The sequence below is a fragment of the Rattus norvegicus genome, chromosome 3 (assembly GCF_021556685.1).
Source record: "Rattus norvegicus strain SHRSP/BbbUtx chromosome 3, alternate assembly SHRSP_T2T, whole genome shotgun sequence".
Taxonomy (NCBI): domain Eukaryota; kingdom Metazoa; phylum Chordata; class Mammalia; order Rodentia; family Muridae; genus Rattus; species Rattus norvegicus.
The window spans coordinates 141,349,275-141,363,572 of record NC_141536.1 but is presented as its reverse complement, the minus strand read 5'-3'; the positions used below and the strand labels follow the sequence as shown (position 1 = coordinate 141,363,572).

The 14,298-nt window shown below is 53.7% G+C and overlaps 1 protein-coding gene across 4 annotated transcripts; it reads right to left on the bottom strand.

The window, feature by feature from the left end:
- Nucleotides 1-2,444: 2,444 nt before the first annotated feature.
- Nucleotides 2,445-14,285, bottom strand: Mylk2 (myosin light chain kinase 2). 4 transcript variants are annotated; one of them, XR_015680652.1, is made up of 14 exons: nucleotides 14,214-14,283; nucleotides 14,011-14,110; nucleotides 13,072-13,543; nucleotides 12,128-12,417; nucleotides 10,646-10,751; nucleotides 10,155-10,248; nucleotides 7,934-8,043; nucleotides 7,710-7,851; nucleotides 5,963-6,033; nucleotides 5,730-5,858; nucleotides 5,280-5,373; nucleotides 5,014-5,166; nucleotides 4,775-4,907; nucleotides 2,447-3,388 (listed from the first exon to the last, which is right to left on the bottom strand). XR_015680652.1 is itself a non-coding variant. In NM_057209.2 (13 exons), exons 2-13 carry the CDS (start codon nucleotides 14,060-14,062, stop codon nucleotides 3,308-3,310), a joined length of 1,833 nt encoding a protein of 610 aa, NP_476557.2. In that variant the 5' UTR covers nucleotides 14,063-14,110; nucleotides 14,214-14,285; the 3' UTR covers nucleotides 2,445-3,307. The 4 variants fall into 4 exon arrangements, 2 of the variants coding, with proteins under 2 accessions (NP_476557.2, XP_087503161.1); XR_015680653.1 differs by having other exon boundaries at nucleotides 5,280-5,347; NM_057209.2 differs by lacking the exon at nucleotides 5,280-5,373 and having other exon boundaries at nucleotides 2,445-3,388; nucleotides 14,214-14,285.
- Between the last annotated feature and the right edge of the window lie 13 nt (nucleotides 14,286-14,298).

The following is a 14,298-nucleotide window of genomic DNA, read 5'->3' as shown; positions in this document are numbered from 1 at the left end:
TGGGAAGCTCATAGCCTAGCATCCTGGGGATGGCAAGGTCCCAGGTCCAGAGCTCTGGCCGCAGACTCTACTCAGGTCTGGCTCCAACTTGGCAGTCCTCAGTCAGCTGTGGACTGCTGCCTCCCTTAGCCCAGATCTCGGGTACAGACTCCTTTCACCCAATGACTGCCAGGGATAGAACTCAACCGAAAGCCATGGGGCTTGGGTCCCAGTCTCCAGAGAGACAGATGCAGCTATGCAACAGGGCGAGGGTTCCAGCTTTGAGAGTGTGCTCTGCAGGCTTTGAGAGAGCGAAGGGTCCTTACGAAGCAGGGCGGAGTGGTGCACGCAGCTAGTCTCAGCACTTGGGAGGCAGAGGCAGGCAGATCTCTGTGAGTTCAACCAACCTGGTGAGTTCCAGGACAGCCAGGGCTACAGAGACCCTGTCTGGGAGGGGATAGAGATGGGGACATCCCTATAAAGCCTCACCCTCTCATCTGTACTTCAAGTCTGCATTCTTTGCTCTAGGGACCTGGGATGCTCATTCAGACATGTTTCTGGGTGGAGAAGGGTGGCACGGTAGATTTGGGGTTGCAGGGTGATTATCCCTGCCTATGGCTTTGGGGAGCTTCTTGCCTGGGACGTATTAACTAGCTGTGTGGCCTTGGGCAAGTCATCTTTCTTCTGTGAACCTGTTCCCTCATCAATGGTAGATGGGCCCCCCTTCCTATCTCAGCTACCATGATGGCTTTAGGAGTTACAGAAGAAGGAAGAACTAAGATTGTGATCAAGTTAGAGAGGAGGAAGCAAGAGCCAGGTGTGGTGGTGCATGCTTTTAATCCCAGCACTCAGGAGGCAGAGGCAGGTAGGACTCTGAGTTCAAGGCCAGCCTGGTCTACAGAGTGAGTTCCAGGACAGCCAGGGCTAAACAGAGAAACCCTGTGTCTAAAAACTAAAAGAAAAACTAACAAAATAAAAAATAAAAAGGGAATGAGCTCGGAGTCAAGATTCTAACGCCAACTGCTGAAGTCTTCGGTAAGAGGCTTTCCCTGTTGTGGCTTCATGTGGCCTCAGTTTCCCCTGTTGGGTCTGAGCCTTGGATCTCTGCTGCTTAGGCTGAATCTCATTTCCTTCCTCCCCTCTCAGGGTGACTCATTATCGTGTTGTGTGGCCCGATGTTCAGCCAGGGTGAGGTCAGTGAGGCAGAAAGGACCACTCAGTGGAAACCCAGGCCTGGCTGGTGGAGGTGGGGGTGGGGGGAGGCAGCAGGGTGCCAGTGGGCAGTGGGCAACAGTGTGTGACCGTGGGGGCCCTGCTGTTAGTACATCTGCCATTCACAGCCCCAAAACAGGTTTTCAGAACTTTCGATTCCCAGTGCTAAGGTCATGCTTAGACACCCTCAAGTCCCAAATCCCATGCCCCATCTGGTACCTGCTGCTTGCAAGAGCAGGCCAGGCAGGGCTGTGGTGCCTGGCTCTGCAGTCGTGGAGGCAGGAGAAAGATGGACATCATCACTGAGGTCTGACTGTGGACACACCCAAGGCCCAAGCCAAGGGTAGCAGGCAGCAGCCAGAGCAGAAACAGTGCCTGATCAGTCTGGGTACTGCTCCTGGTTCCCTGCAGCCTCTCAAGCCTTCCTGAAATCAGGTTTTCCATCAGACAAAGGGTGCAACTCTTCCATGCTGCTCACTGCAGGCGGGGGACCTGGTGCTCACTACTGTCATGGCTTCTATCTGCCACACTGGCAGCCCCGCGCACCAAGCTGTCTCACTTGGGGCTCGGTTAGAAAGTCCACACAGTGGCATGAGGCCCCTGACTGCATGGGAGGCCCAGATAAGCAAGGCCAGAGGGAGCAGAAAGCAAGGCTGATTGTAGCAGGCTTCTCTGCCTGTCGGGGATACCCTGAGCTCTGCCAACCTTGTTCAATGTTGAGCTCACGGGAAGAGTTCTTTTCAAGCCTCAGGCCCCGGCTTACTGAGTAGGCTTCAAGTTCCTCTCTTGCTCTGAGCCTACAGAATGTGGATAAGGACACTGCCCACCCCCTTCCATTTCCTCGATGGGCCGTGAAGAGTTCTAGACCCTTATCTCCACTGATGATACACCATCATTCTCTCCTCTCCGTGACGCAGTCTTACCTCTGTCTCACCCCCTGACTCAGTTTCCCTCTGTGAGATACAAATCATATCTACCTCCTCCCTGTCCTCTGAAGAATAAGGAACTAATCCATGTTGAACCCACGGCCAGAGTTCAGCATGGGCCACCCTGCACACTTTGACTCTCGTGACATCATCCCCCTCCTAGGAGAAGAAACTGAGGCACAGTGAGGAAGCCACCTGAACACAACTCATGTTTGGAAGTCTGGCTCCTGAGCCTACATCCGTGAACACCACACTATGTGCAGATGTGAAGACTCGGTGCCTGGCACATAGTAGGTGCGCAACTAATGCAGTAATCTCACACGAGTGTGTGCATGCGCAGAGGGAAGGAGGCTGCCTCCAACCTGTGTGTTTATTTATAAGGCACAAGCTGAGAGCAGGTTGGGGTCTGCCCGACGGCTTCATACTCCTTGTGGCCAGTTCATCCTGTTATTTGGGGTTTCAGATGCCCCTGGGATGGGTACAGAGTAGCCAGGATGGGAAGACTCGGTCCTCAAGTAAACTTAGGGGGGTGGTCTCAGGCCTCCCAGACTTCTCTCCGCTACCACCACCACCTCTCCAGGCCTGGGCTGGCTTTCTCTCACAAAGTTCCTATGTGTTGGTGGTCACAAAAACAGAAGGTGGGGAGCCAGGAGGCCAGATGGTGTGTGCAAGGCTGTATCTGTTGGGAGTGTGAGGCAGGGCATGGAGGTCCTCTCACACAAAGCCTGCTCTGTCTCCCCTGGCAGCTGGACTGCATTCTTACCCTCCTAGAATCTTCCCATCCACCACCACCACTACAGCAGCCCACCTGCTGGACCCCCGGCCATCCCGCTCCAGGCAAGAGTGCCCCAGGTGGGGCAAAAAAAAGGCTACGGGGCAGCAGTTCAAAGGGGCAAGCTAGGGAGAGACTAGGGAATGGCCTGGCTGTCCTTGGAGTCTGGGTGGGGCTGACAGGCCACAGCCCTGCTGAGGAGGCGGTAGCAAGATGGATTCCAGGCCACACTCCATGTTCACGTAGGGGAAGCGGTAAGCCTAAGGACCTGCGGAGCCCCAAGCCTCTGGGCCTGGTGCAGCTTTGTCCTGACCAGCCTGCTCTAGAGATCTGGCCGGCTCTCTCTGGCCTTCTGAGCTGTGTGGTTTCAGCCTTGACCACTGCGCAGCTGCATCCAGGCTTTAGCCGCTCCTGGGGTTCAGACCCCCAAAGCCATCAGTGCCCCCGAGCTACTGATCTTCTTGAAGCGATTGGCTGCGCTGACAGCAATGAAGTTTTTCTAAGGGACAAAAGAGGAATCCTGGTCAGTACTCTGGTAGGAGATAACCTGGGGGATAGTCAAGTGGCCTTTCAAGGCCCCTTCAAAAGTTCCCCCTTCTGGCCTGAGAGGAGGCTTAGCAGACAAAGGTGCTTACAGCCAAGCCAGAGTTCAACCCATGGGAGCCACATGGTAGAAGGACAGAATTGATTCTTTTTTTTTTTTTTCCAATTCTTTTTTTCGGAGCTGGGGTCCGAACCCAGGGCCTTGAGCTTGCTAGGCAAGCGCTCTACCACTGAGCTAAATCCCCAACCCCGACAGAATTGATTCTTAAAGCTGTCCTCTGACCTCTAGGCCACAGCATGAGTTTGTCCTCTGTGCCTTCTGTATACACACGATAAATAAATGATAAGTAAATGTAAAGTAAAAAATCTAGAAGACTTTTCAAAGATCGCCCTGTCGTTAAAGGAGAGTCGGAGGCCAGGAGAGACAGAGTACCATCCCAGCTATAAAAGGTGCCATGACACCGTTTGGCCCAAGCAAAGGAAGCCCCTCATCCCAATCCATGAGTCCCTCAACAGGGGTCCTGTGGGTTGGGACCCCTTTGGGGGGTCTAATGACCCTTTCACAGGGGTTACCTATGATCATTCTGGATTTTAGATATTTACATTATGATTCACAGCAGTAGCAAAACTACAATTAGGAAGTGACAACCAAAGTAAGTTGGGGTTCACCACAGCACGAGGAACTGTATCAAAGGGTGGCAGCATCAGGAGACTGAGAACCGCTGCTCTATAGCCTGTCTCCTGTTCCACTCCGACCTCTCGCAGTCTATCCCAGCCATACATCCTGCTGCCTGTGGCTCACACTCGACCTCGGGGCTCTGCCACGAGGCTTCACACTCCCTCTCCTCCTGCCCCCTCTCTCCTTGCGGTCTTGATTCACCTGTTCATCCTCACTGCTCCCCCCACACACACACCCTGTTTGAAGGTGTAACCCGACCCCTGGCACTCCGACCCGTCCTCTTAAGAACTCTCTACCCTTCACTGAAAGCTAAGTCCACACGACCCAGATTCCCGCCTCCTGTCTCTGCCGTAGCAGAGGGGAGTTTAGAAGTAACAGCTGTTCATTAAGTATTTGGGAAATGAAGGAGGAGAGTCGTGATGGAGTCGGAGGTGCTCCCCCGAGCCTGAGTCCTAGATTAATGATCCTCCCCTGGCAGGCAGGTTGGGCGAACAACTCCAGTTCAGAATGGGAGCTAGCCCAGGACCCAGAGAAAAGCCCATGTTTCCCAGACAAGGCCAGGCTCTGTCAACAGAGATTGCCAAGGCATAGCTGGTAGGGCTCGAGCTGGCAACGGGGCTTTCCCGCCTCTCAGACCCTCAGTTTCTGTCCCGGCTCTCCTACCTTCCAGCGCCTCTTCATGAGGTATTTCTTAAGCAGGATCTGGGACTTGAGACGACGGTTGCAGCGCTTGGCTTTTTCTGCCAGGTTGTTGAGCCAGGGGTGGGCGAGGCACTGCTCAGCACTCATTCTGGCACTGTGGAGAGGGCACTGTGGTGAGGGCAGGCCCATGCCAGGTCCACTTGACCCGGGCATGCCTCTGTCCTAGAGCATACAGGGTCCCCAGCCCTGGCAAGTCTCACCTCTGGTCCTTCGTGATAAGATTGGAAACGAAGTCTTTGGCCTCGTCTGACACAGCTTCAAAAGTCTCCTCATCAAAGTACCAGTTGGCAGACAGGACGTTGTTTAGGGTCTCCGTGTCATCGTCGCCCAGGAAGGGAGAGAGGCCACTCAGTCTAGAGGAGAGGAGAGTGGCACAAGAGAGTGAGGTGGCAGCCGCTGAGGGTGGGCCAGAGCCTAGGAGGCAGCATGTGTTGGAAAGACCCCGGGCTTCCAGAGTGGGACAGACCTGGGTTTGAATCTGGCTGGGTGACTTTGGGCAAGTCACTTCCCCTCTCTGAGCCTCACTCTTCTCATCTGTAAAATGGGCATAGTCACCCCAGCTTCCCAGGGTTGCAGTGAAGATGAGGAACAGCAAGTGTGAAACACAAAGTGAGCACACGCAAAAGAGAAATCCACTGTCCCTCTGTCCCCACCCAGAGCATGGGGATCTGCTATCCAGAATCTTCCCTAGGGTGGGATGTTGTGCTTTTAGGGGACCTTAGTTGTTTCATATATAAAATGGGTACAAAGTCCCCCCACTTCTGGTTCTCCCTAGCATTCACCCAAAATAAATGCACCCAGGCTGAAGGATCAGGAAGGTAGGACCACCTCAGCAGAACCCTAAGGCCAGTCTTGTCCTCTTCTACCCATCCCTGCACCCCTGCTGACTGCAGCCACCACCTTCCCCAGGGCTCACAGCATGTAGGTGATCACCCCAAGACTCCACATGTCCGTCTTGTCAGAGATCTGGTCATAGTTCACCACCTCTGGTGACAGGAACTCCGGGGTCCCAAAATTCACCTTCAGCTTCTCATTGGGGTTATACCTGGACGTGAGGTTGAGAGCTCAGGTGCCCAGTGGCCACCAGAGACATCCTCCCCCCTTCTCCATCCCACCACAGGCCCCACCCTCCTCACACCCCACTGGTACCTCCTTGCCAGGCCGAAGTCAATTATCTTCACCAAGTGCCCGGTGGTATTCACACACAGGATGTTCTCTGGCTGAAGAGAAGGATGGGCGGGTTAGCCTCTGACCCAGCTCACCCTCCTTCCACCGCCCTAGCTCCACCCTGGTCCCTTGCGGGGGTCCCACACGTGGGAGGAGATCCTTAGGTAGTACTCAGAGAGCCACCATGCCTGCATGCTCTCAGAAGGAGCAAGACTACCCAGTAGGCTCAGGTGGGATCTCTCTCCTCTCAGTCCTGCGGAGGGTGGAGAAACTGAGGTATGCTGATAGGCAGTGTGCCCTGGCTGGAGGCCAGGCAGGGCTGCTATCGGGAACTGGAGGGCCTTGGCCTGAGTGGGTAACATAACAAGGAGGCCTCCAACAGCTCTCTGCTGCTCTCAGCGGGCGGTACCTGCCTCAAACCTGCAAATTCTTCTTTGAAAGTCACACGCTTGGAGGCAGAGTTCTTTCTCTCAGGACCTTGTGTTTCAATTAGGGGACCTACTCTGTTCCCCATGAAAATCAGCCTTCACAAGGGACCTCTGATGTTCCCCCAGGGAGCCATCCAGCTGTCCTAGTTCCTAGAAGAACCTCCATCTGTCCCTATAACTCAGGAATCACTCTTTTTCCTAGCCCGCTCTCCATGCACCTCCATCCAGGTAACTCCTATTTTCCAAAGCACACGCCTCTCGTTCCCACAAGCTCTCTTCTTGATTCCTACCTTGGCCTTCTACGGCCCCTGCTCCACCTAGGTTCCATGAAAACCATCTCTCTCCTCCTGTGTTTGTCTTCCTAGGTACCTGCAGAAGCCACTGGGAGACTGTCACGCCCTCTCAGGACATGACACTGAGCAAAGCCAGAAGCCGTTGGATGTCCCATCCACTGCTCTGTCTCCACTGGTGACAACTGTCTATTTCCCCATCTTCTCCCTCTGCGTGTCCTGGATGCTCGCTTGTGCCTTTCCCAACCCTTTTTTAAACGAATTTCATTTATTCGGACGTTGTAAAACAGACAGGGAACATGTTTGTTCATCCTAGTCCCACACTAGGAGCGCTCCTTCCTGTAGCAGGGACTTGGTCACTGTGTGTTAAATGAATGAACAGACGTGGATACCCGCTCTGTGCTGATGGAGCTTGTTAACACTCCAGCTTAATACTCACGGACATCTGCTATGGGGACAGGAGACACCGGGTGACTTGTGGTCCCCTCTTCAGATTCTAAGCCCTAGGCAGGTTTCTAAGCTCCCAGCAGTCACCGGCACAGATGGAGGTGAGTGTAAAATCTATTGGCCGTCCTTAACCAGCTGTGTGCAAGGGACTTTGTCAGTTCAGGACATGAAAGTCCCTTGTAGAGTTCATCATTAGTGCCTGCCTCCCATGCACTGGTATGAGGCTTCTCAGTGGGCTCCATGGCGGTGTCCCAGAACACTCACTGATATGAAGTGGACCCTCTAGGTTCTCGTTCCGAGTAAATACCCAGTGTACCTGTCTCGGGCCAACGTGGAGATTGATGTTGTGCAATACCAGCAGCTGGAGGGCACCAAACACTGGACTGTAAGCTCCAAGGAAGCTGAGACTGAGGCCTGCCTCTCTCCACCCCCACCCTCCCCTCTCTGTCCCTTGCACTTAGCCAGCACTCAGGATACACTCTGAACCGGCTGAGAGGGAGGAATAAGGGATGCTAGAGAGAAATGAGTCTGTGTCAACAACTTCAGGAGGCCCCAGCCCAGTACCTTGAGGTCCAAGTGCAGGACCCTCATCTTGTGCATGAAGAGGATCCCGTCGCAGATCTGCCTGACGAACACCATGGTATCCACTTCCGTCAGTTGGTAGTCCTCATCCACGATCCTCTCAAAGAGCTCGCCGCCCTCAATGCTGTGTACACAGACCCCACTACAGACGGGCTCTGGGCTGCTAGCCCTGCCACCCAGACCCAACTCCCACAGTGGACACTCACTACTCCATGAACAGGATGATCTCGTGAGAGGTCTCAATGGCTGAGTACAGCTGGATCAAATTGCGGTGGTTCAGCTGGTTCATGACCTCGATCTCCAGCAACACCATTTCCTGAGGAGCGAGGATATCAAGAGGATCCACTGGGTACCAACACCCACTCCAAGCTCCTCCCACCTGCCTCCTTGCTTCCATCGCTCTCTCCCTATAACCTCACCCTGAGCACCTAGAAAAGAGCTATAACTATGTCGTAGGCAGGTGGGCGCCATTCCAAAGCCAAATGTGGGAGCACATGCTCTTTTTTTTTTTTTTTTGGTTCTTTTTTTTTTTTGGAGCTGGGGACCAAACCCAGGGCCTTGCGCTTCCTAGGCAAACGGGGAGCACATGCTCTTAATCCCGAAATTCAGGAGGCACAGGCAGGAGGGTCAAGAGTTCAAGACCCGCCTAGATCACACTATAAGACCCTGTCCAACCCCCACCCCCAATGGGGTTGATTCTCAAATACAGAGCAGCTATCTTTGCCATTTCCCTTTGGGGGATCTAAGGAAACCCCAAATGTTATCGTATGCTAAGTAAGTCCTTGGTACCACCCTTCTCTATGATTGACTTGCCTACAGTCATCAAGGAAAAGAAAGAGACACAAGCCTTCACCCAAGCATTAGGGACAAAGAGCTAGGAGCAATCGTCTCTGTATGCCCACTGACAGTCCATCACTAAGGCCTTTGTCACAGTTCCACCTAAGCTGCATTAGAAACCCAGCCATGGGCTGGAGAGATGGCTCAGTGGTTAAGAGCACTGACTGCTCTTCCAGAGGTCCTGAGTTCAATTCCCAGCAACCACATGGTGGCTTACAACCATCTGTAATGAGATCTGATGCCCTCTTCTGGTGTATCTGAAGACAGCTACAGTGTAGTCCTATATATAAAATAAATAAATAATTCTTAAAAAAAGAAAAAGAAAAAAAGAAACCCAGCCACCCGTTACGCCCTTTCTACGCTAAACAACTGTCACTTTTAACTTTCAGAAAGTGTGCAGATCAACAGTCTCATTGGTGGGCTGATGTAAGCTATGGTAGGAATATTTACACCATGTCATTGACATGTAACGCTCATCAGGTCTCTCCTTGTGCCCACATCCCCAGGGCGGCTGTTAAACTCTAGGCATCAGTGTGAGACCGTCTAGCTGCATCTCTTTGCCCTTCATCCAGCTCACACTTTGCCTACCGCTTCCCCAGAGAGGCCCATATCTAACATGGTCCCTCTGACCAAACTCCCCGCCCCTGTCCTGCTTCTCTTTCTTCATGGCACCTCTCAACACCTGGTGTCATGCTCTTTGTTTCGTCATCTATCTGTCCCTATACTCTGATGTGCTGCTCCCACGAGGTTGGGGACTTTTTCAGTCCTGTCCTGTGACATCCCTCTGGCACCTGGGATGGTGGAAGGCAAAGAAAAAAAAAAATGCTCAGTGATCAATTAACCAACAGCTGGCTCCAGTTAACTCACGCAGCGTCTGGTTATGTGAATTATCACAGGACTCTGAGCATTCGTTCTGAACCAGATCTGGTGGTACAGACCAGGGAAGAACAGTCAAAAGTACAGATCTGGGGCTGGGAGTGTAGCTCAGCTGGCAGAGTCCTTGCCTGGGGTGCAAGAGGTCCTGGGTTCAATTCCCAGAACCACTGGGTGCAGTGGAAAACTCCTGCAATCCCAACACACAAGAAGCAGAAGCAGGAGAATCTGGAGTTCAGGGTTACCCTCTGCCTCAAAGTGAGTTCAAGGGGTTGGGGATTTAGCAAGCGCAAGGCCCTGGGTTTGGCCCTCAGCTCCGGGGGGGGGGGGGGGGGGACAAAGTGAGTTCAAGGACACTCTGGGACGCACAAGCCCTTTCTCAGTCCGTCAATCAAATAAATAAGTCAAAAATCCACACACAGGAGCTGGGTAGAGCCACACAGAAAACTCATCCCTCCCAGCTAGGCTCGGAGCTAGCAGCCATGTTCCCCGGTGCCTCTGAGCTGCACAGGGGGCCTAGAAGGGAGAGTCCCCTGAGAAATTGGATGTGTGGTTTATGTTAGGGACACCAGGCTCCTGTAACAGGCTGTTTGTCCATCCTTCTCTCTGTGTGGCACAAGCTTTTCACACCAGGGTCCCAGCCTAGCACTGACAAGAGATAAGAGATGTCCACTCCGAGAATATCTCTCTGCTGCAGGGCCAGCATTCCCCTACTACCTTGTCCTTGGGGGTCTGTTTCTTGATGACCTTGGCTGCCAGCTTGAGGCCTGTGGATCTCTCCGTGCAGGTGCACACAGCTCCAAACTTGCCACTAGAATGAAAGGCCGGAAGTGAGGCTACTTCCAACACCCAGGGGTCACCAAAGGCCTGTGCTCCCTTCTCCTGACACAGGCCGGGTGGTGACTCTGGCTGCTCCTCTGAAAAATAGGAGCACTCGTCCCACCAGACCTTACTCCCTCCTGAAGCAAAGGCTACTCTACCAAAATGATGGCTGGAGAGCATGGGGCAGAGAGGAACAGACTAGGAATGGCCAAAGGCTTATCCAGAAAGTGACCGTGGTCACTGCACATTGGGAGACCTGATGGATAACATGTGTGAGCACAGAGAAGCAAGCACAAGTATGTGGACCATGTCCTACGGGGTGTGTCTGGGCCACAGGGGCTGGATGCTCCCCCATAAGTGGTTCCAAGCTTGGTTCGCTATCTCACCCTCCCAATGCCTCCTTTGAGTTCATGCTGAATTCACTGTTGACATTTCCGGTCCTCAGCTCCACGATCCTGTGTGGGAAGGGGGCTGGGGGTGGCGGACAATCATCTAAGAAGACAGAGTTGAGCTGTTAGTGAGGACTTCTGGGAAATGTCTTTAACATCACTGCCTCCTTCCTGATCTGCCCCACCCCCCAAGAAATATTGAGTTCACAAAGTGACGCCTGGGGAACATCTGGTCAGAACAGGATTATCAGACCCACCCAATTGGAGTTCAGCCTTATACACCCAAAATGACCTTGGACATCTGTCTCCAACAATGGGGATTCAGGGTCTCTGAAGAATGGTAAGACAACTAACCAGCTGACAGGACTTAGATACAAGCTATAGGGAGGAGGGAGGCTGTTTCAATTAAAAACAGCCACACCCCCGAACAAGCCCATACAGCAGCTGTGAAGTGGAATCCCAGACAGTGGGACTGCTGTGTCTGAATGACCGTGTGGGTGGAGACACTTGCCGGCCACCTGATTACACACCGCGGTGAGGCGCCCAGGGACACAGCAGTTCGATAGTGGGACACCGCCACCTAGTGGGCATCATGAGCACAGCGGGCTCCGAAGGCCAGCGGGCTGACTCATCGGAATGGAAACCTTTAAAAATAGAGGCGGCAGGGAAGCCACTCTGGTGATAAATCAGACGGCCCTTGGAGGTGGTTCAGGTCCTGTCATGCCAAGGATGTGATCTCTGGGCAGGGCGGAGGTCTCTGGAGCCGCGGGGGCAGGAGGCAGGGCCCCTGGCCACCGCCCAGCCGCCAGGTCCTCCCACCCTGTCTGAGTGGCACTCTGCCGCGAGCCAGGCAGACTGGCTGGTCTCCCAGGGCACCTCAGCCTGGAGGAGGGGGTATCAGGACACTCTGGGCTCTCCTGACCCTATGTCACCCTACCCCCAGCCCAATTGCACCCGTGCTGGGATCCCCTCACTCCTCCTGCTGTTCAAGCTTGCTCTCCCACCGCCCCAGGGCTTTCTCCCAGTTCTTGTAGAGTGCTGCCCCAGCTTCCCTCGCAACTGGTCCCTCACACAAACACCTGTGCAGCTATGGCTCCCTGACGCGCTGCCCTCCACCAGTTCTTTTCAAAGCAACTGACATTGGAACCTTTCCTCAGACAGAGAGCCCCAACTCCACTTTGCAGAAAGTTTTCGTTGTTACACTTATCTGTGTGATTTTCTTCTTAACCAAAGTAGAAGAAAGTCAAAAGTGGGGGTTTTGAGTCAAACGGTCTTCATCATTTTTGGACATTTTGTTTCCCTTCCCCGTCTCTATCGGAAAGAAATACTACCTGGTGCCCTGTGACATTTGCATCAGGGAGCCTGGGGGAGGTGTGGATCAGGGTAATTTAGGTCCCTGCATAAGAAAGGACTGGGACTACTCCATCCCTTCCCTCCCCCATCCCCGGGACACTCTAACCCCAGTCTGCCCCTACCTACCCAGAATTTGGAAGCAGTCTTCCTCCTTGGCCGTGAGACAGAGGGCCTGCCCCACCTCTGCTCTCTCTGAGGGAACAGCCTGGAACCCGATCCTCTGGGAGGTGTCCCCTTGCACCTTAGCCTGCTCAGCCTGGCCTGCCTCTGCCTCTTCTTTCCGCTCTGCCAGCGTGTTCGTCCCTCCTTCTGCCTTAGCTGGACCAGGATCTTGGGGATCAGGGGTTTCAGACACCCCTGCAAAGATGAGCTCTGTTGTCTCGCTTAAGGGCTTCATGGCCAGTGTCTTCTCAGAACTAGAAGGTAAGAAGTGAGACACCTCAAGCAGGTTCGAGGCTTCCAGACCAAACTTGCCATCTGTTTTGTCCACATTAAGGGCCAATTCTCAACCCAGGGAAGACCTATTGACAGAACCTGGCTGCTAGTATGTGGCTAATAAGGAAAGCTATAAGGCTCCTGATTCATAGAAAAAATAAATAAATACAATGTTACCATGTAACTGCCAGTAGTGCATTACTGTGACTGTCATGAGAAGTGTTGCCAGTAATGTGTTACTGTGACTGGTGTGAGAAGTGTCCCTGTCGTCTGCAGATCCTGAGTGTCCAGTTGTGCCTAACTGGTTGCACCAGCTTATGAATGAATTGTTTGTCGTCTTTTTGTATTAAATTAAGAAGGCTACACTCCAGCTTACCACTCGTGAAACAAACACCCAGAAGCCTAGTGGAGGGTGGGGCATGTAGCCAGTCTTTGGTGACATCCTCTGTCCGACATTCTGTTCTCTGAATGAAGGTAATATCATTTCTTCAGAGATAGGGTGGTTGTGTGGGTTCCTGAACCAGAACTACCCTCCCCAGCACAAGATCTGATAATATCCAGTACTCAAAGCGAGGGAGGTTAAGTCTGGAAAAAGGAGCCATGAGACTTCCCCCTCCCCAAGCAGGGCCATTCACCAGGAGATGATCGCGGGGCAGCTAGGGCTGTGAAGAAAGGCGGGTGAGCCCCTTCGTCCTGCTTCTCGGCATTCTGCTGCCTTCTTGCCTGCCTTGGCCTCTCCAGATTCCTGGTTGCCCGAGGGCGCTTGCGTGGCGTCCAGCTTCTGGATGCTGGCATCAGCTGTGGCAGTGGGCTGGGGCAAGACTGCAGGAGGCCCCGTACCGCCTTCAGCAGGGCCCCCACCTCCATCACCCTCTCCTGAAGGGCCCTGGTTGCTGGCTGAAGCTGGGGCCGAGTCACCCTTTTTCTCTGGACCAGGGGCTTCGGGAGTTTTCTTCAGGGAGGGTGGATCTGGATTTTTCTTTGGATCCGGCGCGCCAGGGTCTTTCTTCGTGTTAGTGGGGCCCAGGTCTTTCTCTGTGTCTGGGAGGCTGGGTTCTTTCTCTGAAGCTGGAGATCCATCACCTGCTGCGTCTTTAGGTGTTTGTTCTGCAAAGGACGGGGGAAATCCATCAGCATCCCTGCCTTTCTTCCCCTGCCAAGCGGGGCAGAGACCTGCTCTGGGTCCCCACTCAGGAACAACCCCTCAAAGCCTGTCCCTCCAAGTCTCTGGAGCCGCTTGGTGACAGTCTTGTTTGGAGCTTGGGGGCTCTGCACCAGCTTCTCCCCCTCTGGATAGGCTTTGCTGGCCTCCCGACAGTCCTTGCGTTCTAGTTTTAAAGTGAACCCCCAACAGGCATTGACTGAGGTGTCCCATCTCCCCTCCAGCAAAGGCTTCATGCAGGTGCTGGACCCGGCCCAGCTCCACCCACAGATTATCCCCATTCCCAAATCCCTCCTGCACCAAGCAGAGAACCTTGGGCACGGACTTCCCTGTGAGAAGCCTGCCTAACCCTGGCTTCAGAAACATCCCTTCTGAAGCTCCTCCCTCCTATCTCCTGCCCCGGGCTTGGCACCTGTTGACAGACTCTGGGTTCCCAGCTCAACTGCTCCGTTTTCTGTAGCCATGAGGTAGGTAGGCGTGTGCTTCTGCTTGTCTAACTCAAGTCTTTCTAGCTGCAGAAAGAGGAGCGAAGTGTATCGGATTTTCAGATGCCCCCGCTTTTCCAGCTGTGGAGAGAGAAGGCCAAGGCCAGCCAACTGAGAAGGAGAGATGTACCTGAATGGAGAGGGGCAACCTGGTGGCCGGCAGTCTGCTGCAGCTAGTCAGGCGAAATCCTGGGGTGGTTGTAAGGGATTGGGCA